The sequence below is a fragment of the Equus przewalskii genome, chromosome 15 (genome assembly GCF_037783145.1).
Source record: "Equus przewalskii isolate Varuska chromosome 15, EquPr2, whole genome shotgun sequence".
Lineage (NCBI taxonomy): Eukaryota > Metazoa > Chordata > Mammalia > Perissodactyla > Equidae > Equus > Equus przewalskii.
In genome coordinates this window covers 45,335,198-45,351,453 of record NC_091845.1, presented here as the reverse complement: position 1 = coordinate 45,351,453, position 16,256 = coordinate 45,335,198, and the positions used below count along the sequence as shown (strand labels likewise).

At 46.1% G+C, this 16,256-nt stretch overlaps 1 protein-coding gene across 22 annotated transcripts in view; it reads left to right on the top strand.

The window, feature by feature from the left end:
- TRAK1 (trafficking kinesin protein 1) overlaps nucleotides 1-3,564 on the top strand; it is a 177,141-nt gene extending 173,577 nt beyond the window's left edge. For all 22 annotated transcript variants that reach the window (XM_070575790.1, XM_070575787.1, XM_070575777.1 and 19 more), the window contains one exon: nucleotides 684-3,564. In XM_070575790.1, coding sequence (XP_070431891.1) covers nucleotides 684-1,482 — 799 coding nt within the window. In that variant the 3' untranslated portion in view covers nucleotides 1,483-3,564. The remainder of the gene's footprint in view (nucleotides 1-683) is intronic.
- The last annotated feature ends 12,692 nt before the right edge of the window (nucleotides 3,565-16,256 follow it).

The window sequence follows — 16,256 nt, the reverse complement described above, 5'->3', positions numbered from 1 at the left end:
GGAAGAGGACTGAGGGACAGCACGGTGCAGAGGAAAGAGCACTGTACTGGGAGTCAGGAGGCCAGCATCCTCTTCTGACGTGAGGTGCACCTTCAGCCTCAGTCTCCCCGTCATCCATGGGTCCTTAACCTGGGCTTGTCCCACCTGCTTTGGCTGTTCCTAGGGTACCTCTCATCTCCTATAGTCCTGGTTTACTTCTTGCCTCAAGGAAGTAGGTATTAGGAAGGAATGCAGGAATTTGAGTAAATCTGGTAGAGAAAGAAAGCCTTCTGCCAAGGGGCTTCCTCCTCTATCCTCTGACAGTGACCCTCCGGGCCACTCAGACTTGGGCTCGAACCCAGGGTCTTCCGCTTACTGGCTGGGTGTGACATCGAGTAAGCCGCCTAACCTCTGAGCCTGGGTTTCCTACCTGCAAAGGGAAGGGTTATACCTAGGGCTGAGCAAAGGGAATCATGTGCAGCTTCCTGTTAACCTAAACTGTGCCCCCACTTTAGAAAACCCAAGTCCCCCATCAGGGAGAGGGAGGAGCAGGCATGGAAAGAGGCATCTGGGGCCCCTGGGCTGGGGGAGTGCTCTCGACGTGTCCCAGGCCTCCTGCACCCCTGCAGGAGACTGGCCACTGACCCTTTTTATGGTGCTTGTGGGCATTTTCTGATGAATGACCTGTGGTCTTTTCCTGTCAGCCTTAACTCGGCCCCGACTCCAGCTTGTGGCAGCGCCAGCCACTTGAAGTCGACACCGGTGGCCACGCCGTGCACTCCACGGAGACTGAGCCTGGCCGAGTCCTTCACTAACATTCGTGAGTCCACGACCACCATGAGCACATCCCTGGGGCTGGTGTGGCTGCTGAAGGAGCGGGGCATTTCCGCAGCTGTGTATGACCCACAGAGCTGGGACAGGGCCGGCCGGGGTTCCCTCCTACACTCGTACACTCCCAGGATGACTGTGATCCCCTCCACCCCGCCCAACTCGCCTATGCAGACGCCCATGTCTTCCCCGCCCTCCTTCGAGTTCAAGTGCACGAGCCCTCCGTACGACAACTTCCTGGCTTCCAAGCCAGCCAGCTCCATCCTGAGGGAGGTGAGGGAGAAGAAGAATGTCCGGAGCAGTGAGAGCCAGACAGATGTGTCTGTCTCCAACCTCAACCTCGTGGACAAAGTCAGGAGGTTTGGTGTGGCCAAAGTGGTGAACTCAGGGCGAGCCCACGTCCCCACCTTGACTGAGGAGCAGGGACCTCTCCTCTGTGGGCCCCCAGGCCCAGCCCAAGCCCTCGTCCCTGGGGGCCTGGTCCCCGAGGGCCTGCCTCTCGGATGCCCCACGGTCACCAGTGCCATCGGCGGGCTGCAGCTCAACAGTGGCATCCGACGGAATCGCAGCTTCCCCACCATGGTGGGGTCCAGCATGCAGATGAAAGCCCCTGTGACTCTCACCTCAGGCATCTTGATGGGTGCTAAGCTCCCCAAACAAACTAGCTTACGGTGAGGATGGGAGGGGGGCCCTTCCCCTAGAGGAGACCAATCTTGCTCCTGTCCCCCCATCCTCCCCCCTGCACTGCGTGCTCTCCCTCTTCCCCCCTCTGTCCATACCTTCCTGAGCTAGACAAATCAACCTGGTGCCTAGTGGGGGAAGAGTGGAGACTTTGTAAAATGTGTACATAGGACTTGGAGACCTTGTATCCACCCTGCCCTTTCTTCGGCTCCCACAGGCAGCATCCCCACACTGTCACTGCTCTCGTGAGGACTTCACCTGTGCCAGCCTGGGGGCAGGGGAAGACGGGTGTCCTTTTCTCCTTCTTTCCTTTGAGAAGCACTGAAACTCCCAAGTGTGTTCTTATCCCATGGATACGGAACCCGTGAATTTGTGGCTGGCTGCCCGTGCTGTACGTTGTGAGCTGTCACACAGCACGGAGCACAATGCCTCTGCCGCCCGGTGTCATTGGGCACGTCGCCTTGCCCGTCCTGTAAGAGCGCAAGGAGCCTCTGGCCACAGCCACATGCAGCTGACATAGCTTTCAGGATCGGAGAGCGGTTCTTTCTTCTATGGCCCAACTCTTTCAAGACTTTCACTACTCTGCCTCAATGGATGGTCGCTTCAAACTAGCATGACTTTTTCTTCTCATGCCTTCAACCTGAAGTCATCCTTCAATGTTTTGTAATCAGCTGTCAGGCCCGACGTCTGACCCGAAAGAGAATGTATTTACACTCCGCTGCGCCATGCAGCAGCCCCTGTGTGTTCTGTGTGATTTGTGTTGTTTTTCCATTTTTTGTATGCAGGGAAGTGACGGTACTAGACGGGAGGTCACGGTATATGTTCTCTCTGTGGTTCTATGACACCGAAATACAAGTTTCAAACACACTAAGCCACGAATGAGATAGCAGCTTATTTCTGAGACCTAGTGTTGCAACCAAATTGAGGAGGACCAGACCCAAGCCAACTTTAACAAGAGGAGTAAAAGGAAAGGAGATGGGGAAAAGGTGGTGAATGAAATTTGTCAACCGGAAAACTAAAAAGAACCACAACCAAACGTACTAACAGTTTACGTAATACCAGTTCATGGGAGAAATGAGGCTTTGGCATCCTGCTGGTTCCAGTCCTTCCTCTGAAGCCCGAGACTGGTCCACGTGCTTTCACTCCTGTGGTCTTTTCTTACAGCCATTCGATGCCCGCATGTTTTGCCCTCTTGTTTCAGAACAGAGTGGTCCCAAGAAGATATGTTCTCCCCTCCCAAAGCCCTTTGTCTCCTTGTGCCAACTTTTTATCCTTAGGAAAAGCTAGAGGTGCTCGTGAGAATCATGGACGAGCAAGGGAGCCGGGTCCTGTTGCTGTTTTGCTGACTGAGTTTTGAACTTTTATTTATTATTTGTGTGTGCTGTATTTTAAACAAACATCCTCTCTCCTTTCTAGTTCCGGTCATAGTGTGTCTGTGGCATTCCAATCCAAGCAGGTAATTTATTTATTCTAATCTAAGGACTGCACTGTGTGTCATGGTGTTCTGTGGCCATTTGTTCCAGACATTTATGGAAGGATAGCATCATATGCAAATGAAATTGTCATTCTGCATCCCACCTCCCCCCAACCCTTGGCAAAAGATGTGACCTTCAGTTGAGTGAGTGTAATTTCACGTGCACCGAAGATACGTTGAGGTATTCCAGGAGCAAGCTTGAGTCCCGTAATTCCAAACTATTTATTCTCTGAGCACGAGAGTGTTGGTTAATTATGTTTTCAACTCTCCTTGCTGTTGTATGTGTGCCCTCACTGCAAGGAACTTATATCTTTTTATTTGAATGTATTTTAAAGCAGTAGATAGAATAACAAAGGAATATGAAAACCATGGACTGAATGGACCACTTTATACATTCAGAGAGAGGAGCCACCCACCATCACAAAGGAAATACCAATGTACAAAATGACAATTCGGACGTCACAGTATTTAGCATAGTAAATAAATACATGATCAACATTGTGCAACCACTACCAACAAGTGGGTTGTAATGCATCAAACATCAGTAAAATTTTATTCGCTAACGAATATCAATAAAATAAGTTCAAATGATGGAAACCACACTGGTATTCTGATTTGTATTTTATTTTTATCTTTTCATCCAGGAGATAGTCTCTTTATGTAAGATTGGAAGGTGTTCAGCTTTGGGGAGAAATTAAATGAAAGGCCTATACTTTATATACTGTTACATCCCTCCTTTCTTTTAACATACAACTATACCTCAAATAACTTTCCAATCAGAACCTGAAGATCTTCCTCACTTTTCAGGGCTGTGTACTATTCTACCATGTGCACACGCCCACTGTGAAGACATACATGCACTTGTGGACTAGTCCCCTACAGCTGGGCACTGAGGTAATTCTACCCTTTTGCTATATTACACTGCATATATGTAATTTTCCACATATGTGAGCACATCTGTGACATAAATTCCTAGATGGATGTTGCCAAATTACCCCCCTAGAGTTGTATTAAGAGACTTTTAAAAACCAAGAACAGTAGAGGGTCACCAGTTGGAGAATTGTGAGAAGAAAAGGATAAAATAAAACATATTCTACCATGTCAAAATTTGCCAGCAGTGAAATTATGCGAGGGAGCACAGTAGGGGTTGGTGGCAGCATGGGTTTTAAATCAGTGCTACTATTCGGTAGTGGTATGACCTTGGGCAAGTCACTTATCCTGTTTGGATCATCCATTTTTTTAACCTGTAAAGTGAGAATTGTAATACCCGTTAGGGTCAATTAGTTGAGTCACTATATTTTGACTATCTACCACGTGCCAGTCCTTGCTGTAGGTAGTGGGGATCCGATGATAAACAAGTGAGCAACTTCTGCTTTTAAGGAGAGTTTGCAGAATCTGTTAATTGGAGAAGGATGACCCCAAACATGGCGTAGTAAGGGCTATGCAGAGAATTTAAATAGGGTGGTGTGAGGGACTCGGTGGCTACTTTGGGCAGTCAGGGAAGGTCTCTCGAGGGAGGTAGAATTTGAGTCGACCATGTGAGATCTGGCACAAGAACATTGGGGCAGAGAGGGCAACTGGCGCAAAGGCACAGAGGCAGGAAAGAATTTAGTGTGTTTGAGGAGCAGAGAGAAGGCCCGTATGGCTGTGTGCTGGTAGAGAAGGGGAGCGTGGCAGTGCAGAGAAAGCACAGTGCTCACCAAACGGTCCATCTGATCTCCACGTTTCCCGGTCACTTTGCAGTGGGCAAGGCACGTGATTAATTCTGGCCAGTGGGCTGTGAGCAGAGAAAAATCCATGCGTAATTCTCCATGCTCCTCCTTACCCTGAAGCCTTGTGTTGAAATGGTGGTGTCACAGGTTGGCGGAGCCTCCATCATCCAGGGTCTCTGGGGAACCATATGGATCAGACTCCCTGCCAGCCCTCATTTGACTTATGATCTGAAGCAGAAACAAACATTTGCTGTTGAGTCAGTGAGATTCTTGGGTGGTGCATCAGAGGCTCTGCAGGGCCCGAGTATGTGTGTTTTACCAAGCCCTCCAGGTGACTCGGGGGCTCACTAAGGTTTACAAACCCCTGTGCTAGGCCAGGCAGAGATGGGATGGGCGTTCTGCCACTGGAGAGGTGGGGTTCCCTCGCAGTCTCCATGTCTCAGGGGCTTGAGAAGGCCAGACAGCTGCAGCCCCCCTTGCTTGAAGGGGAGAGGGTGGGCAGGTTTACTTGCCCAGCTGGGGCAGGAAAGGCTTGGAGACAAGGGGACCCCGGATCTGGGCTTCAAGGATGGGCAGGATTTGCCAAGTGCAGAAGGCATTCCAAGCAGAGGGTCAAGGTGTAGAGGAAGGATGGGAGAGAGCTTCTAGAAGGCGTTCTTCCAAGATCTTCCTTACAGTGGTAAATGGTAAATATACAAGGGACAATAGAGCTAGAAATAACACCATTTTGCAACCACAAAACTAAATTTTAGACAAAAATGGATGATAAAACCAAGGGGTAAGAATTTCTTAGGTAGCAGGATATTTACACACAGTGTTTCCTACAGAATGTTTATTAATTTTTAAAGGGGGGAAAGGGTACCTTTGCAGTGGAGAAATCTGTCAGGCACCATTTTAAACAAAACACCAAGTTGAACGTTACCCAAATGGAACAAACTGATATGAGGTGTCTCCAATGTGCGACGTGCTGGGAAGGACACATCGCTTCTGTGCTGTTCCTGCTAAAGCTGCAAAACCCGGAATTGGGAGGTTGACAATTGACAAACTCAAATTGAAGGACATTTTATAAAATACTGTACCTGTTCCTTTTAAAAATGTCAGTATCGTGAAAGACTGAAGAACTGTTCCAGAATGAAGGAGGATAAAGAGACAAGACAATGAATGCAACTCATAATCCTGAATTGGAAAAGATACTATAAAAAGCAGTATTGGCACAATCAGAGAAATTTGAATATTGAGCATAGAGTTAAAAATACTGTACCAGTATTAAATTTCTTGAGTTCAGTCGTTGTACTGTGGCTATGTAAAAGCAAGTCCTATTTTTTAGGAAATACTAGCTAAAGGATTAAGATAAAGGGGCTTGATGTCTGTCTGCAAGTCACCTTCACATGTTTCTGGAAAAAGCAAATGAGAATTTTTTTAAAAAGGAAGATGCTTGGGGCTGGCCCAATGGTGCAGTGGTTAAGTTTGCATGTTCTGCTTTGGTGGCCTGGGGTTCACCAGTTCGGATCCTGAGTGCGGACCTACACACCACTTGTCAAGCCATGCTGTGACAGGCATCCCACATAGAAAGTAAAGGAAGATGGTCACAATGTTAGCTCAGGGCCAGTCTTCCTCAGCAACAAAAAAAAAAAAAAAAAAAAAAGAGGATTGGCGGCAGATGTTAGCTCAGGGCTAATCTTCCTCAAAAAACAACAAAAAAAGTAAGATGCTAGAAAGGAACCCTCAAAAAGTGGGAAGCACCCTAATACTATGTGTTTAGTAAACTATAAAAATAAAGGCATTCTTCTGTCTTATGGCTGTGGCAAGAAGATGCTTGAGGTGGTATGTTTTTTCCCCCTCTTCTAGGCTGAATTTCTTCTAGTATATCTGAGCCCTTCCCCCAGCCCAGGGAGCTCGACCAGAGGGCACCATGGCCCAAGAGAAAGTTGCCAAAGAGGCAATTGATGGCACCAGGAAACAAAGATGTCAAATTGTTGACTTTTAATTATGAGGAAAGAAAAGCTGAATGCTATGTTTTGGCATAAGACCAGAAGATTTGGAAACAAAACCTACCGAGCCAGTTTTTCTTTTTACTGCCTACTTCCCCCTCTGCTACTCCCAGGGCCCAAACAGATTCTCCCAGCTGGCGAAGGAAGGAGGGAGTGCGAGAGGATTCCGGCCCACAACAGGTGCAGGAGGCTTCCTTTTCCCTGTCCCCTGGCCAAGCTCAGGGATTTGGAAGAAGCCCCAGCTGAGTCTGGGGACCCAAGCACAGATGAGCTAGTTTCACATGGGGGCCCGAGAAGATGGAAATGTTCCAGAACCCCGCCCCAGCTCCTGACTCCCATCACAGGGCAGTGACTGCACGGGATTGGGAGAGTAGAAATGGCATCAAGTGGGTCTCAGCGGAGAGATTTCCAGGGGATCCCGTAGTACCTGGCCCCAGACAGATGTGGGACTCCCTTCCAGACATTGCCTGGTAGCAGAGAGGCAGGTATGCCCTAAGGAGCCTCTCCAAAAGGACAGAGAAAGTGGACGCATGCCTCCCCATGGCTCGAAGGAGTGCTGGCACCCACAACTTAGACACCACCTGGGGAGAAGCTGGTGGAGGTGGAAAGTTATCTGAATTATCTGAATTGGTTGGGGGCTCATAATAGGGATTAATTCAAGATTAGAAAAAAGTTAAATTAGCTCTTTTACGCATGGGGGCTCCTGGCTGGAAACATCAACTCTCGGGAGGATTTATTTTCTGTAGCCAGTAGAGGGCACCTCCACACCGCAGAAGCCCTGAAGGAACCGGCCTTGATGATTTGTTCCTAAAATCAGGTGGGTTCACCCCTATTGCTCACCTGCTCAGCCTATGTAGCAATGTCAGCTGCTGGGAAAGCATCTAACCACTCACTCCCCATTTCTCTTATTGTTTCATTGTGGACCCTTCACGGACTGGCATCAGCCCACAGACCACTCTTCGAGTAATGTTGGTGTGGAAGACTCTATGGTGAAAGGCACATTTTTGTTAAAAGTAATAAATCTCTCATTGTTAAATGAGGACGTTGTTTAAAAATAATTGGAATTGTTATTTTTGCTTTTAGCAAACCACCCTCATGGCACAGAGGGGTTGGGGGAAGGCAAACACCAAAACTGGGCTGTACCTTTGGAGAGCCGTCTAGAAGTGGGGAGAGGGTGATGCCTTGGACTGGGCCCCAGGGGCTCCTCTCTTTCTCAGAACAGTGCTCTCTCCACTGTTTCCCACTGGACCACCAGTTCCATGGCGAACAGACTCCCTCACATCCTTGACCTTCATCATCAACAACGCTCCACATCATGCCGCCCAACCAAGCCTAGCTGGTCCCTAAGAACCACCTCCCTGACAGCCTCTCAGAGGAGATTCTCATTCCCCACTTCCTCTGTTCCTGAGGGTCCTGGTCCTCTTCTCTCTCTATTGCTGTCTTTGGATTGTTCTTCCATTATCCTCTTTCAAAACCACTACCATAGTGACGTCCATGCTTCCTGACCCTCTCCCTCCCTCCCAGCAAGGCTGTCCTTGGCCATCTTCCTGGAAATCCACCCCCATTCTTTGAAGATGTCAACACTGAGCTTGTGGTCTTTTTCTCCACCTTGCACCTTGCTGTCAGCCTGGGTGACTTCAGCTGTCATGAGGATGATCCTTTGACTGTGGGCTCTCAATTCCCCTACCTCCTCATGTCTACTGGCCTTCACTACCACTCCACTTCTGCCAAGCTCTCCCAAAGCCACATCCTTGATCTTGAGAGATAAGAGTAATATAACAAACAGTATGTTCTCACCAACTGTATCAGTTAGGGCTCTTAGTTACAAACAAGAGATTCCTGCTCAAGAAGGTTTAAGGATAATTACCTAGAATTCCTCAACTCCTGAAATTTGAAAGGCAATGACCCTGCTTTTTGACCACGACCTGTTAGCACATGGCTCTCTGTCAGTCACTCACTCTCCATATGTTCTTAGGCCTCCTTGCCCTGACTCCTCTGCTTCTTTAATTTGCCATCAACCCCGCATCTTCTCACTTTTTTCCTATCCAGCCTGGACTGTACCCTATCATTCTAATAGCCCCAGGTCCTAAGTTTTATGGTCCCCCTGTTGCACCCATCTGTCAAAACCCCAATTCTGGATCATTCAACTATTCGCCTTCTTTTTTTCCTGACCAAACCAAGACTGCCCACTGCCAGCGGAGAAAATAAACCAAGAGTATGGGTGCCAAATTTATTGTCTGCCACCTCAGCTGGGCCTTCCGTGTGGCTGGGCAATCCTGTGTTTCCCTAGTCAACTGTCTCTCCCGTCCTTTGTTGGCACCATTTCAGACCTTCCCCGTTCCTCACGTTCTACTCCCTCTCTCCGTCTCTCTCAACAAAAAACCTTCCTTCTTTCATAGAGAAAATGCATCACACAGGAACTCACTCAATTTTCTGTGACCAAACCCGTAAACTTGCTGCAAGCACACTCATTGTATTCTTTCTCCCATCTGTTACAAAGGAGTTGGGTTCTTCTTCCTGACTGGCCCATTTTTCCATCAATTCCATGGATCTCAGCCCCTCCCTCCTCTCCTGGGGCCTTATTCCACCCATTGTACCCTCACTCACTTGTATTTTTGAAACCTTCTTTATGAATTGAAGAGAATTTCAACCTTAGAGATAAGAGTAATATAACAAACAGTATGTTCTCACCAACTGTATCAGTTAGGGCTCTTAGTTACAAACAAGAGATTCCTGCTCAAGAAGGTTTAAGGAGAAAAGGGGCTTATTAAGGGATAATAGGTAGATTACAGAATCTCCAAAGGACAGAGAACAAGGGCTGGAAGCCACAGAGATAGGAATGTGCCCAAATCATGCTACCAGCCCACTCCAGGAGAGCCATTGATACTGAAACCCATACTACTGATGTTGTGTATAATTGGTGGAGCCAACTTCACAAGCCTATGCCCCAGATGCAAGAGAGACCGCAGGGAAATGTTTCTGGCTCCTACTTGGGGGATGTAGAGAATTCCCAAACCGAGGAAGGTGCTGAATAGACAGAAAGAATGCTGAGTGTCCACTGCAGTCCACCCCTTGGCTGTCCAACACATAATTACACTCTTCTTCCTTACTTCAAAACATAAACATCATCATCAACGACAAACACTTCCATTAGCACAATACAGCCATCCCTCCTACAAACAAAAATAAGTGCACAATCTTCTCCAAGGGAAGTTGAGGATCCTTGGATGTCCAGTCCTCATCTTATTCCATCTTGACCCTGTTTTGATGTCCTGAAACCTGTGGATACACTGTAATGTTAACCATTTAACACATCCTATGTAAAGGAGTAGGGGCAAATCAACTGTGCTGATTATTAAGTTACTGTCTCTAGCTCCAAATTCATCATTTTATACCCTACTGGGGCTGGGACTCTGCAAACCACTTGCACGCCAGGAACTGCCAATAGGAGCCACCACTGGGAGGCTGGAGAAGGGAGGCGAGACTTGGCTCTTCCATCAGTGTCATCCCAGCAACACTTTTTCACCCTGGCAGCAGCACTTGGTTCCAGTTTTCAGTTTTGTCCCTCAGTCCCAGAACCTCCCTTGTCACACAAACACACACACACACACACACACCCGCTCAGTGATAACAGCCAGGTAGCACTCTCTCCTCAGACGTCTGGGTTCCACCTTCTCAGCACCACTCATCCAAGCTTCTAAATTTTATGAATCCCAATTTCTTCCCTTTGTTCTCCCAGCCCTGCAAATGTAGGGGCTCTGCTTCCTGCTGTTATTATCACTATGTTATCTCAGTGTTCCTTTTGCTTTTTCAGTCTTTTAACACCCATTTAAACAATTCTCCATATGCCCTTTGTTGAAAACCCAGTGTGGCGGTCTTCATTTCTGGTAGGTGATTATGACTTTATTCCTCCACCACCTATTTCCTCTTCGCTTTGTCCTCAGCTGGTCAGAACTCTTTACTTAGTGAGAGTAATGCAAATTTTCATTTTGAAAAGCTCTGAATTGTAGATGGCCATGTCTACATGTGGAATGTGGGATGTTTATTGAAGGAAGGAAATCATGATTACCAACTATGGCCTCAAGAGCTGTTCAGAAACAAAGACTCTCGTATCTGCCCACACTGCTGTGATTGTGTCTGTAAACTGTAGGGTGGAAGCAGGCAGACCAGTTAGGGGGCTCTTACAATAATCCAGGTGAGGGGTAGTGGTGGCTCAGACCAAGGCAATGACAGAGGGAATGGTAAAAAGTGGGTGGATTCTAAATGCATTTTGAAGTTAGGCCAACAAGATTTGCTGATGGATTTGAAGAAAGATGTGAAGGATAGAGAGGAGTCAAAGACTACTGCAAGGATTTTGGCCTGAGCAACTGGAAGGATGGAGTTGCCATCAACTGAGTTGGGGAAGGCATTAGGTGGAGAAAGTTTGAGGGGGAAGGTCATGAGTCCAAATCTGGATATATTGAGTTTGAGATGTTTCTTAGGCATCCAAGTGAAAATGATTCATAAATCTTTGCCTTTGGACCCAATTTGTCACCTCCCACTAGATTGTGAAAGCTCTGATGTCAGTGCCTGTGTCTCCCATTTCAGCATCTCTGGTGCTCAGTACAGTGCTTGGACCACGATCATCTCAGTAAATAGCTTTTGTATGAAAGGATGAAAATATAAACCAACAACTTCAGGAGTTTCCCCCACAGGCCAAAGTTTGTCTTGCTCACATTCCAACTCCACAATTCTTTTCCAGACAGTGGAAGAGAATAAGAATTTTATTCTGCATGCTGTAGCTAGTGTTCATTGAAAACCCATCTTATTAGTTCATTCATTTTAGATGAACTCTTTCTCCCTTGAGGTGGAGAAATCCCTGAGAGACAGGAGCCTTCCCCTCTCTTGTTATAAGCTTGCCCCAGCCCAGATTCAGCTGGAGACTGGCTCAGGTAGAGGATGGGGCTTTGACAATGGTCTCAGCTCTGGAGAGGCTGATGCAACTGAGGAGCGTGTCGTAGATGCCCCCACTTCTCTTCTCTCGTTGAATGTGGGTATTTTTTGTGTGTCGAACAACTTGTCCAGAACAACTTCTCTTGGGGCTTCCCTCTCTGCTCCAAGTTCAAGTCCAAGTAATTATGGAGCCCCTATTGGAGACTCTTGATGGGGATCACAGCCAAATTCAGCCCCTCCCTGGTGTCCAGCACAGAACAGGAGAATTTGTACATTTACCCTAATTCAGCCTTAGTTAGGACTTCTGCATAGGTCTGACTCTGTGGTGAGCTGCATGAGCTCCTGCACCCTCGCCTCTCGTGTCACCTCCTTCAAGGAGACTTACTTAGCTCCCATTTTGGGTTTATGAGTCCTCGTTACGCAAGGAAAGACACAGTAGGTGAAAGTGAAGGTGGGGAGAAACTGATTTGCTACCAACAAACTTCTATATCTCATTCTTTATGTTCAAAATACAAGATTATGTTCACTCAATGGAGCTTAACATTTTTACTTATTTGGAATTGTTTTTCCTTTCAATTTTCCTCCACTCAGATCTGGAAAGCATAAAGTGCTCACTAATTGGAGGTAACCATAGTTACCAAGTTGTCTTCAAATAAATCTATGAGTTCCTTTTTTTTTCTCGGTTTTAATTCTACAAAAAGCATTTCACTTGTCAGTCGTTCTTGTTCTCTCTTCAGCTTCACTGGGTGATTTTCCAAACCCTGGAGCCTTTTGGCAGCCATGTTAAAGTTTCAAAATTAAAATAATGAAATAAACCACCCATTCTTAGAAAACAGTCCCATGCTCTGAATTATCTAGTTTTAAAATTTCAGCTGACTGGGTGGGATGTCCAGCAGGTTGGCCAGGAGAAATGGGCCTGAATCCTGCAGATTTCAATGTGTGCACAATTGTTTCTCTGCAGAAAAGCTTGGCACCCAGAGGAGAGTTTTCTTTCAAACTGTCCACTTGAGGGCAGTGCTGTCTTCTGTAGGGGTAGAACCAACATCCATTTCCTGTTAGGTAAGTTACTAAGCATGAAGAACTTCACTGACACTGGGTTCCAGTTTGCTGCAGTGGCGATTAGATGTCACTTAGAGACTGGCACCCCTGGGCAGCTGCCTGGATGGCCCGCCTCCTCACCGAGCCAGCTCTGCCGCTCTGCCCTCTCCCAGCCTCTGCATATTACCTGTCACAGTTGTTGGTACATTGTACTATGATTTCTGAATGTCCCACTTGGACTCTTGGTCTCTGTATCTGCCACATAAACACAGTACCTGGCATACAGATGCATTTCTGTGCATGTTGTTGAGTCAGTGAAGGGCTTATAACAGTCTACACAAGTTGATACAGGAGAGCAGCTGAGTCCTTTCCAGAATGAAACTTAGAGAAAGATCAAACACGTTGAAGTCATTCTGGGTGCAGTCCAGAGGTGTTTGGGTAGGTAAAGCTTGAACTATTGCTGAGTCTGCCCGCTTCTGTTTACCCAGACCAGCATGTGAGCCACAGGAAGGAAAAGGTGCTAGTCTTGGAGCTTGATTAGATATAACTTATTTCATTTGTCAGTAACTCTTGTTCTCTTGAGATTTTCCAAACTAGAAGCCTCTTGGGAGTCATATTAAAGGATTCAAAATTAAGACAATAAAATAAGTTACCCATTCTTAGAGAATAGCCTGATGCCATCAATGACTGGGTTTTAAAATTTCAGCACATCTTGAAAGATTCCAGGTTTCTAGTAGAAACTGCCAGGGCTGGCGGGCTGGGCGAAGGCAGGGGCAGGCCCTGCAGGCTGTGGGTAGTGACTTTCTTAAACTGAAGACAGCTGGAAGCTAGAAGTGGGACCTGGGGCACAGACAGCTCCAGGAGGTCCCTTTAGTTCTGGCTTGAGGAGTGAAAATGGGAACTCTTCATGCCTAGAGAGCATGAACATTCCATGAATACTTTTCTTTCTTTCTCTGTTCTCCCATGCTGCAGCCCCCAGGCAAACCCACAGCTGCAGCTGTGGCAGGCAGTAATGAGACTGGCAGGAGCCAAAACTCTGAGGAAGGGGAATCTTGCTCTTTGATCAGAGGAGCTATGATTCCAAGAGGGTGGGACCAACTGCCATTGCTTTTTTATTCTCTGTTCTCCTGCCACTTGGACCTGAACATGGGCTCAGACATGGAAGTGTATGGCAGAACAGGGTCATCAGAGCCCCAAGTTTCTGAGTGGAGGACTGAAAAGGGAATCTGCAGGAAACTGCAAAGTCCTGGGGAGACTGCAGAGGGAGGAGCTCAGGAGAGTGGCCTCATATGGCTGCTTATGAATTCCAGGGCTCACTGCCGAGCCATGCATGTCTTGATCAGGTCCTAACTGGCACACCAAAGACTCTGAGAACTGAATAATGCACAGACCCCCATCCCATTCCCAGACTAGTCCCTGGGTGGCGCACACCTGAAACAGAACCAAAGAGCAGTATAACTTCTTTGAAAACTGAACTATCTTTGGAACCACAGTCTGCAGAAGGTGGTTGGAACTTGCAGACTGAACCTAACCAGGTTGATCACCTGCTAAAATAAAAATATTTACATTTTTTGTAAGATTTAAACAAGATCCAGAGTCTGATAATGTAATATTCAAATTGTCCAGGATACAGTCCAAAATTATTGAACATACAAAGAACTATGAAAATTTCAATTTTCTTTGGGAAAGATAATCAACAGATACCAAGGATGAGATCTCACAGAGGTTGGAATTATCAGACTTCAAGGCAGCTATTACAAAAGATTTCAAATGGGCAATTGCAAACATCCTTGAAACAAATGTTAAAACAGAAAATCTTAGCAAAGAAATAGAAGATATAAATGGAAATTTTAGAACTGAGAAATACAAAGACCATACTAAGAAACTCACTGGGGGCTGGCCCCATGGCCGAGTGGTTAAGTTCATGTACTCCACTTTGGCAGCCCAGAATTTTGCCACTTCGGATCCTGGGCAAGGACCTAGCACTGCTCATGAAGCCATGCTGAGGTGGCGTCCTACATAGCAGAAATAGAAGGACCTACAACTAGAATAGACAACTATGTACTGTGGGGCTTTGGGGAGAAGAAGAAAAAAAAGTTTGTCAACAGATGTTAGCTCAGGGCCAATCTTAAAAAAAAAAAAGAAACTCACTGGAGGGACTCATTAACAGAATGAAAATGACAGAGAAAGAGTCAGTAAACTAGAAGATAAATAGAAATTATCCATTGTAAAGCACAGACAGAAAAAGATGAACAAAGCTTCTGAGACGTGTGGGACAACAGCAAAAGGTCTAACATTTGTGTCATCAGAATCCCAGGAGAGAAGAAAGAGTGTAATGCTGAAAAAATATTTGAAGAAATAATAATTGAAAACTTCACAAGTTTGGTGAAAGACATAAACTTACTGATTCAAGAAGCTGAAGAAGCCCCAAACAGGATAAACTGAAAGAAATCCACACCCAAGCACAGCATAATCAAACTACTGAAGGCTAAAGACAAAGAAAATATCTTGAAAGACACCAGAGAGACAAATGACTTGTTCTCTATAGAGGAACAATGATTTGAATGACTGCAGACTTCTCATCAGAAACCATGGAGGCCATAGGAAATGGTATCACATTTTAAAAGTAAAAGAAAAGAACTGTCAACCTAGAATTCTAAATCCAATGAAAATATCCTTCAGGAATGAAGATGAATTAAAGACATTCTCAGATAAAGGAAAACTAAGAGACTTCATAGCAGTAGACCTGCTGTAAAAGAATTGATAAAGTTCTTCAGGCAGAAGGATAATGTCCTGTAGATCCTGGTTCTTTGGGAGGACAACTCAGAGCAGGAGATAGACACCAACAGATTGGTTTAATAAATGCTTTCAGAATGCGGAGCCCAGGGGAGATTAGCAAGCAATGATTTTGTCTCTTTTTGCTTGGCTTCTGCTTTATTTATCTTCAGGACTAGCAAAAATTTGAAGATACTGAAAAAAAAAATACTCAAAGTACCTTGAACTCTACTAGCTAAGTGGTCAAGATTCTTTCCTTTGGCTCTTCAAACCTGAGACAAGAAAAAAAATGGTGTTTTGTGTCATTTTTTGTTAAAAAAATGAACATACAGCATCTTTGTTCCATCCTCACTTTCCTTTTAACTGTGATTGGCTGAGACTGAGAACAAAGATGCCATTTGTGTTCCATAGGTTGGGAGTCTTGTGTAAAGATTTCCTCACTTTACAAGAGAGATGTGTTAGTTAGGTTTTGGTAAAGTAAATCTTGGGAAAGTGAATTCTGTGCACCCTGTGGCTGCTGGCCATCTTGCGACTTGAGTACTTACCATCAGAGCAGGCCAGGCCTCTTAAATCAGAGCCCAGAGGTATCAGCAAGTTCAGGGACCACCAGGCAAGTTCTTTATGTCTCAGCCTGGCAAGGAGTTGATTCCAGAGAGGCTGCAGGTTCCATCACTAATTCACTGTGTTACCTTGAGCAAGTTTATTATCTCTAAAATGGGAGTAGGGGTAGGGTAGGGTGTGTGTTGGGCTAGAATGATAGCTATTGGACTTTTCAACTTTTAAATTCCAATGAATCAACAAAAAGGAACCTTAAGAGTGGCCTTAATTAGCAGAGCTGAGAGTGCA